Here is a 9,986-nt window from a genome sequence, read left to right on the forward strand (position 1 = left end):
ATTTAGAGTTCACCCTATACAGATACAAGTAACCACAGAGATCATACATATATATGTATATATATATATATATATATATATATATATATATATATATACATATATATGTATCTATATATATATATATATATATATATATATATATATATATATATATATATATATATATATATATATATATATATATATATATATATATATATATATACACTGCTCAAAAAAATAAAGGGAACACTTAAACAACACAATGTAACTCCAAGTCAATCACACTTCTGTGAAATCAAACTGTCCACTTAGGAAGCAACACTGATTGACAATACATTTCACATGCTGTTGTGCAAATGGAATAGACAAAAGGTGGAAATTATAGGCAATTAGTAAGACACCCCCAAAAAAGGAATGGTTCTGCAGGTGGTGACCACAGACCACTTCTCAGTTCCTATGCTTCCTGGCTGATGTTTTGGTCACTTTTGAATGCTGGCGGTGCTCTCACTCTAGTGGTAGCATGAGACGGAGTCTACAACCCACACAAGTGGCTCAGGTAGTGCAGTTCATCCAGGATGGCACATCAATGCGAGCTGTGGCAAAAAGGTTTGTTGTGTCTGTCAGCGTAGTGTCCAGAGCATGGAGGCGCTACCAGGAGACAGGCCAGTACATCAGGAGACGTGGAGGAGGCCGTAGGAGGGCAACAACCCAGCAGCAGGACCGCTACCTCCGCCTTTGTGCAAGGAGGTGCACTGCCAGAGCCCTGCAAAATGACCTCCAGCAGGCCACAAATGTGCATGTGTCAGCATATGGTCTCACAAGGGGTCTGAGGATCTCATCTCGGTACCTAATGGCAGTCAGGCTACATCTGGCGAGCACATGGAGGGCTGTGCGGCCCCACAAAGAAATGCCACCCCACACCATGACTGACCCACCGCCAAACCGGTCATGCTGGAGGATGTTGCAGGCAGCAGAACGTTCTCCACGGCGTCTCCAGACTCTGTCACGTCTGTCACATGTGCTCAGTGTGAACCTGCTTTCATTTGTGAAGAGCACAGGGCGCCAGTGGCGAATTTGCCAATCTTGGTGTTCTCTGGCAAATGCCAAACGTCCTGCACGGTGTTGGGCTGTAAGCACAACCCCCACCTGTGGACGTCGGGCCCTCATACCACCCTCATGGAGTCTGTTTCTGACTGTTTGAGCAGACACATGCACATTTGTGGCCTGCTGGAGGTCATTTTGCAGGGCTAAGTGGTCTGTGGTCACCACCTGCAGAACCATTCCTTTTTTGGGGGTGTCTTGCTAATTGCCTATAATTTCTACCTTTTGTCTATTCCATTTGCACAACAGCATGTGAAATGTATTGTCAATCAGTGTTGCTTCCTAAGTGGACAGTTTGATTTCACAGAAGTGTGATTGACTTGGAGTTACATTGTGTTGTTTAAGTGTTCCCTTTGTTTTTGTGAGCAGTGTGTATATATATATATATAGCATCAGTTGTCCTCAGTGAACCAGTTTCAGATAGATACTGGACATGGATACTATAGTATTATTATATCACATCCAGTAGTCAGTCCTCTGAATACTGTAACAGAGAGAAAGATGTTGGCCCCTCAGTGGGGGAAGGGTTGACTAGTCCTTTTGCATTGTTCTCTGTCTTCCAACTCCAGGCGTCCGAGAGCACAAGCCTGCACTACATGGAACCCAATAGGGTTCTACCATAGGAGACCGATAGAGGATTCATTTTTGTGTCTGAGCCATTATAGCGTCTGTGACAGAATGTAGTCAATTTTCTTCTCCACAATTGGCTGAACCCTCCTGATGACCCAGTTGGACATGACTCCAACAGGGTCACCAAGAGGGATCAGCCAATGATGTTGGAAGTCCCACCCAGTTGACTACATTAAAATGGTGGAAGCACTCAATGGCGCTGACCATGCGAATACAGCCTTTCACCACTAGAGGCTTCTATCAAAAGGGTTATACCAAAAAGGTTTCTTCAAAGGGTTCTCTTATGGGGACAGCCGAAGAACCCTTTTAGGTTCTAGATAGCACGTTTTTTAAAGAGTGTACGACTTTCCCTTTAAGTATGAGGGATCCATAAAAATTCTGACGTACAGTATGACGTTTCATAAAGTCATATACCATGTTGTGAAAAGTGATACGCAAACTTTTTATAACATGTAATACCATGTTATTCTAGTTTGTCATGCAGTTCATATGCTAAACTCCATGGTTCAAAAACTGGGGGGAGCCAGTGCTCTGTGGCGTCTGTCCACTACAATGCAGTTGCACTGGGGTTACTGGGGTCGAAAGCCATAATCTCCATGTGGATCAGACCTAACAGGAAAAAACAAAACATATTAGAATTGTATCACAGGAATCACACCATATACTATTTTAGAATATCATATCCTGAAAGGGAAACTTTGCAGAACTTTAACTGTAAGGCTCCAAGAACCGTGAGAAATTCAGGATAAATGCCATCAACACGTGCAACCAGGTAATCAGTCATAGAGAAGATATACTCACTACTCCACTCTCCCACGTCAAGCTCCAGGCTTTCAAAGGAGTCGTCGTACGTCGGGGAGTCGGGTTCAGATTCTGGGTCATGGAACTCAGCGAGGTAGGGGTGTGAGAGGCCCTCTTTAGCCGTCATCCTGGTCTCTGGGTCCAGCAGCAACATGTTCTCCAGCAGATTCATCACTGGACAGAGGAACACACAGGACAGACAGAGACAGAGACAGAGACAGACAGACAGACAGAGAGAGAGAGAGAGAGAGAGAGAGAGAGAGAGAGAGAGAGAGAGAGAGAGAGAGAGAGAGAGAGAGAGAGAAATATTACATTAGGAAGTAGTGCAGGGAATACAGAGTCAAGCCAGCCCTCAATTGTTCTCGATACAAAGTAGAAAAACTGAGATATTCATAACCACTGTCATGACGTTGCCCTCTTTGGGTACAGCGAGCACCATCCCCCTCTCTCTGTCTCCTACAATCAGGCTGATGCGACCTCAGGTCGTAAATTCCTGGAGGAGATTATCTCCTCATGGCCACAGTATAGAAACAGAGTGAGTTTTCATAGAGAGAACAAAGGAATTTCTTCCACCTCACAGAACTGGACGTCCGAACAGTATTTCAGTTCTGGAGAACGTATAAAAGATCGGTGAAGAATCCAGCTACGAACTGGTCCGTTTGGTACAATATTGTGAAACTCATGAGAGACAATACGGCCACATTACCATAAAGCTGTTTATACAATAGCCTCAGATATTAGGCTTACATCAAATTGTTGTATAAGATGAATGAGTGAGGATCATACTGTTTGTGAAATTGTGTAATGTGATTTTGGATTGTTTAATGAAGGAAACTCCAATTCCCTTTGGAGTTTAACTAAATCAGAGGACCGCCCATGAGCACAGTTAGGACCTGGCGTCATGAGACATGTCACGTTCCTGACCTGTTTTCTGTTGTTTTGTATGTGTTTAGTTGGTCAGGACGTGAGCTGGGTGGGAATTCTATGTTGTGTGTCTAGTTTGTCTGTTTCTATGTCAGCCTAGTGTGGGTTCTCAATCAGAGACAGATGGTAGTCATTGTCTCTGATTGAGACTCATATATAGGAGGCTTGTTTTGTGTTGGGATTTTGTGGGTGTTTGTTACCTGTCTCTGTGTTTGTGTTCTGCACCAGATAGGTCTGTATCGGTTTTGCACATTTGTTATTTTGTATGTTGTTTGTAGTGTTTCACTTGTTCTGGTATTAAACATGTTTAACACTAGCCGCGCTGCACTTTGGTCCTCTCCTTCACCCCTGGAAGAAAACCTTTACAAGACAGCCTTTTAATGCTCTTCCGAATAAAACCCCCACCCGGGTTTTCTATCACCAGACCAGCTTACCTCGATAATGAGAGGGCCAAGGTTTGAGAGGAGACCATAAGCCTAAGGTTGAGTAGATGGCTGAATCTTTTAACCACACCACGTGGTTAAACTCTTAGACTATCGATACCGACAGAATAAGAACAAGTCTTTGATATTAATTACTAGTCTGCAGCTAGGAATTCGGTATCATTGAACGCGAAGACCGACAACCGCCGAAACATCTATTCTATAACAACATGAATGAATGTCACTCTGAACTATCCATTCTAACCACGACACAGACAGAGAGAGGGCGGACAAACTCTCCAACAGAAACAAACTTTTCAACAGAGATCCCGACGACACACTGAGTGTAAATATATATATTGATTGCAATTATTCCCGAATGACTGAGCGTTCTAGTGCAAAGGATTATCATTTCAATTGTTATAATTATCAACTTTGTAGTGTCTCATCACAGTTGACCCCCACTTCCCTATTTGTCCACCAAGCTGCGATACCGGTTTATCCCACTAGGGAAACTCCGTTATCATTTCCTATTAACTATCTACTGTTTGTTTATGCATTTCTGTGAATTACTTAGTTAGTAAATAAATTATTTAAGACAATTGATGTATGGATGACTCCTAGTGAAGACTGGGTTCGTGCAGATAACCAAGAATTTACAACGTTTGGAATGAGACTAACATGAGGAAAATAATAATTCATTAATTCGAAGACTAATTGATCAGATATAAAAAATATCTGAAGAGATATATTAGAAAAAATGTTTTGTAATCTGAATATTTTCCTTGGTGCCCCAACTTCCTAGTTAATTACAGTTACATGATTAATCAGTTTAATCGCGTAATAATAATTACAGAGAGTTATTTGATAAATAAGTCTTCAGTTTAATAATGCCAAAGACACGACACAACCATGCAGGATGTAACATTACCACAGTGATAATAGACCAACTCACCGTTTACATGCAAGGAGGGAAAGACCTCCTTGAAGTTTTTCTTCTTTTGGATAGGGAGACTCTGTACATATGAGCGAGCCTGCAAGACAATACCAACAATGTTCAACTGTCAACTGTATTTTTTCAATGTTATCTCCTTTTTCTTACAAGTTACCACCATAGTGAGCATACTTGTGATTTCAACACCAAGCTACATTGAATAGTTGCGAGCTGAACAGTTGCCATTAGATTGAGATGACTAGGCCTACATCTTTGCTCTGCATCTTCTGCACCAGGGAGGATGGTGGTGTTCCTGTAACGTTGAGGATCTTCTTCAGCTGGTCAATGCCTGAACAGGATGGTCAAGGAGGGTGTAGGGACACACCAGGCAGACAGTGGAAACCACTACAAGCAAAATACTTAGAGCACTGATCAGTGAACTGTCTGCTACATGATTGCTGTTGTCCCTTGTGCAACTGCAGAATGATAACTAATACATAAGATAACTACATGATACATACGTCAGTAATATTCAAAGAAATGGGGTACAGAATATATGTTTTTGTGTTGATGTAAACTTAGTGAGTTATACAGGTGTTAAGAGGAAACATGAGAGGATACTGTCATTGCCTGGGAAAAGAACCTGGCCTGTGATCATCTCAGCCAGGATGCAGCCTGCAGACCACAAGTCCACTGAGAGGGTGACAGACACACACAGAATAATTAACACATGAGCTACAGCTGAACCAATAGTACAAAAGTAAGATAACCCCAGAAGTGCAGTGCATGGAATGTGAAGCCCAAATACATGAAAAGGTATTTATTGTGTGTTGGTGATAGGTCACCTGATTGGCTATAGTGCATCCAGTTGAAGATGACTTCTGGTGACCTGTACCAGCGTGTCACCACATAGCCTGTCATCTCACTCTCTGCATGTCTTGCTAGACCAAAGTCCAGGATCTGAGATAGAAAGAGAAAGCGAGGGAATGTGAAAGAAAAGTCAATTGAAGCTTATAAAAAAAGAGGCTAACACGTAACCACAACAATCAAACAATAAAAGTGTAGTCTTTAAACACCAGTGTGTTATCTTCCTAAATCAAGTACATTATGTTTATCTTACTGTCTGAAGGTTTTACAATAAAAGGTACAGTATAATTAAACATATAAATGCAGCTTGTTGCCAAATTCTTAATTACCTTTAATTCACAGTTCTCATTCACAGCAAGGTTGCCAGGTTTTAGGTCCTGAAGAATACATTTTAAAAAACATGTAGGATCTTATATGATCTGGCCACTCAAATGTACTTAGAAATGTATTTCAAGTATATTCATAAGAACCTAATACAAACCCGATGGATGATCCCTGCAGAATGGATATACTAAGGGATAGAAAAATGTAAAGAAACATTATTTTCAGGTGACTATAAGATTACGATTTAAGATTAAGATCAAGGTCCAACCAAAATTTGACTTCCGCTTTATCCCATCCCTTCTGAAAGATACACTCATATACAGGTTGAGAGGTCAGAGCAGGGGTCTGCCACACTGGGCGCCAATGGAGCAGTTGTTTTGGGGTGGTTTAAGTGCATTGCTCAAGGGCACAACGGCAGGCAAAGGCATCTAGGATTTGATACCAGCATACCTCCGGTTGCCAACTCATTTCCCGATGGATCACTTTTTCCTCACAGATCGGGGATTCAAAATGGCAACCATCCATTTGCTGGCACCCCTCTCTAACGGCTAGGCTACCTGCCACCCCATATAATACAATGATTTCTTAGTAGTGGTGAACACCTTCAGGCCACGTAGCAGCTGGTAGAAGAGGTAAACAATGATGCGATCAGTCAGTCTCCTGCTCTTCATGATGCGACCGAGGTCCTGAGCCACAAAGGGCATTACCATGTAACTGTAACATGGAGGAGAGAGATGGGAAGTCAGATACAAACAGTGTTACCATGTAACTGTAACATGGAGGAGAGAGATAGGAAGTCAGATACAAACAGTGTCACCATGTAACTGTGACTGAGAAAAAAAGTAGGGAAAGGGAATGATACAATACGTCATGTACTAAAGCTACCTCCTCCACCTAATCATTACAAATGTATAAAATGATTACATAACAAAAAATGCAGGTAACATCATACACTGTGTCTCACATGGTTGCAATCATAACGCAGACATAAAATATATGTTTTAACTAACAGATTATATCACATACCCAAGCACATACAAAGGAGCGAAGGGCCCAAGTAAGTAAGCACAAACAAACATGAACAAACCTACACACACAGAGCTTTGTTTTTGGAGTGTAAAAATGTTTGACAATTAAAAATCGTATTTTCCCTAACCCCTAACCCTAAATCTAACCCTAACCTAACCCTAAAATTAACCCGAAAAAGCCCGAACCTGACCTTAATCCCAAAACCTAATCCATAAAACTTAAAATAGCATTTGAACAAATTCAGGACATTCGGGTGAAATTGTAGGACATTGGGGTCCTAATAATGTAGGAAAACAAGTACACACACATGCACGATCAAACTCAAACTTCATGATACACTCCCAGCAGCCTGTCTCAACAAGCTGTGACAACTGGCAGAGGAATGTGGTTCACAGCTCCTCACTTACAACGTCTGGAATTTCTCCAGGGAGAAATCAGGTGTGAAGACATTGAGGAGGCTGATCACCTTAAGGAAAACAACAGGAAGAAGGAAAGTAAATGAAGAGTTTATTCCCACAAAAAGTGACCACACAAACAGATACATTGCAGTAACACGAATTCATCGCCAGTAGTACAAGTAGGCCTGATGAAGTACAAGTGCTCTGGGAATATGTTGAGTGAAAACACTGGCCTATAAGAGGCGCTATTCCTCTCCACCAAACATAAATAAACATAGGAAAAAGTGACCACACAAACATATACATTGCAGTAATACTAATTAAATCGCCAGTAGTACAAGTAGGCCTGACGAAGTACAAGTGCTCTGGGAATATGTTGAGTGAAAACACTGGCCTATAAGAGGCGCTATTCCTCTCCACCAAACATAAATAAACATAGGAAGGAGGCAAAGGAATACAACTGGATGTCTTTGGGTGACTGATATTCAACATACTGAATAGTTTAAAACTACAAATTATCCTGATGTGAAGTAGAATGAATGACAATTACTGCATTGTGATGGCTTTTCATTTTTGAGTGTCTGGAATCTCTGTCCAGGGGAGTGTATCTCAGATGTTCACTATTATAGTAGGTAATATGGACTTACATTGTCATGCTGGATATGGCGTAACAGTCGTAGTTCCCGGTAGGCCCGTTGAGCGTGGATTAGGGACTGAAAGGGACGATAGAGCTTTTTTATGGCCACCTTCTCCTTAGTCTGCTGGTCAATAGCAGAACTAATGAATAAAACAAGTTCAAAGTCAAATAACATTAGTGTTGGATAGAAGAATTCTCTCACAGAATGTAGGCAAGGGGGATATAGAATGGTAACTCTCAATGACAATAGTAATACTTCAAGTCAGTATAGATCAAAGAGTACAGAATCTTTGAGTAGCTTTCATGTCAGTTTGACAAATTAGTATAAGTAGTACTACAAATAACATTTCAGACGCTTGTGTGTTCATTCTATATTACCGATATCTGGCAGAGGTAAAACTGGGTTTCAAGATGTGTTAATATGAGGCTCGCTCCAGGTTGGGAGTGCAAAATTAGTCTCATCTCAAGACCTGGTTAAATTTGCTAATTTCTTTGAGGCAATAGTGCCTCTGTTAGCAATGTCCTGAGTCTTTCGTTATTGAAAAAAATGGAACAACAAGCTGATATTACACAATATCCAATATTGTAGAATTTTGCATGTGTAACTAATAAGAAATGAATAAACAATTATAGGCTTAGGTAAAGTTGTTCCCTTATTCTGTTTATGTTCTACATGTTTCAATGAGAACAACTGTGTGGTATACTGTATGTGGTATATTTTAAAGAGGTATATTTTAAAGTATATAAAATGCATGCAGGTTTGGCAAGAAGTTATTCCAGGAAAGCTACCAATAATTGCCCCTTCACTCACCATACCGTCCCGTAAGCGCCCGAGCCAACTGCTTCCAGCGCGATATATTGCTCTGGAACATCCCATGTCGTTTTCTTTATCTCCAGTCTATGGAAACCTGTCTTCACATGCGATTCCATTTTGTCAATAAAATATGTCGATCTAGTTCAAACCAGTGTGGTACCTATTGGTGATTTTTCATAGCCTTGAGGTTTCGATATGACAGGTAAGCAAAGGTAGCCTACAACTGTGAGACCCCACCCCACCTCACGTGATGTAAATGGCATTCCCACTGCACTGTGTACACACTCACCTGTCGAAGGCTCTGTATAAAACTCATACATAGGCCTACTGGTATAGTAGCCTAAAATATTGCTGCTCTTTTTGTAGCACCATTCCAAATACTGCAAAAAGCTGCAAAATTCCTCTTACTCTTCTGTTCGATCAGATGTGTAAAAAAAAGGATTGAGTTGGTTTGTGAGATCTGGTACTAATAGGGCTTCTTGTTCCTGCTAAACGTCTCTGTAGAGGTAAAAGTCATGCACAGATTGCCGACAGAGTAAAGCAGTCACACAGATCACACTTACAGTATAGTATTAATCTAAGTTTTCTCTACTACCAACCATGGACCAATCAAAAACTGTAACTAGTATCTGCTGTGTATTACAACTTGAAGGCTACTGTAAAAACCATAGATACGTTATAAGACCCTCCACCTTTGTCTGACCCCATTAAATTATTTGCTAAGGGATATCTATCGTGTTCTTACCATTAGTGGAATATAGGCATCCTATAGACCCTCCTGGCAAAAATATTGGTCAATACAAAAAGTTTATGATTCAAAGCTAGCTCAACTTTTCTCATTTGAATGCTCAGATTGAATGACCAGCAGCCAGAGTGAAGGACAGATGTATTGGGATAAAGCAAGCATACTGCAGGGCACCCTGTCTGTAACGACAGACGCTGGGAGACGAGAAGCAAGTACAGGGCATGGATTTAATAATAAATAAACATGAAACAAAACAAGAACAGCGGCTAGACAGGAGAAACATAACATCAATGCTGAGACTCAGGAATGAAACTGAGGAAGTGACAGATATAGTGGAGGTAAATGACATGATGGCGTCCAGGTGAGTCCCATAAT

The 9,986-nt window shown here is 41.0% G+C and overlaps 1 protein-coding gene across 1 annotated transcript; it reads right to left on the bottom strand.

Annotated features, from left to right (window-relative positions):
- Window positions 1-1,444: 1,444 nt before the first annotated feature.
- LOC129860481 (mitogen-activated protein kinase 14A-like) lies at window positions 1,445-9,055 on the bottom strand. The gene is made up of 12 exons (XM_055930892.1): window positions 8,864-9,055; window positions 8,063-8,192; window positions 7,425-7,483; window positions 6,591-6,702; window positions 6,146-6,175; window positions 5,994-6,041; window positions 5,643-5,757; window positions 5,419-5,490; window positions 5,067-5,146; window positions 4,819-4,897; window positions 2,518-2,691; window positions 1,445-2,325 (listed from the first exon to the last, which is right to left on the bottom strand). Exons 1-12 carry the CDS (start codon window positions 8,980-8,982, stop codon window positions 2,264-2,266), a joined length of 1,080 nt encoding a protein of 359 aa, XP_055786867.1. The 5' UTR covers window positions 8,983-9,055; the 3' UTR covers window positions 1,445-2,263.
- Window positions 9,056-9,986: the final 931 nt, after the last annotated feature.

This window comes from Salvelinus fontinalis, chromosome 8 (assembly GCF_029448725.1).
Source record: "Salvelinus fontinalis isolate EN_2023a chromosome 8, ASM2944872v1, whole genome shotgun sequence".
In the NCBI taxonomy this organism is placed as follows: Eukaryota; Metazoa; Chordata; class Actinopteri; order Salmoniformes; family Salmonidae; genus Salvelinus; species Salvelinus fontinalis.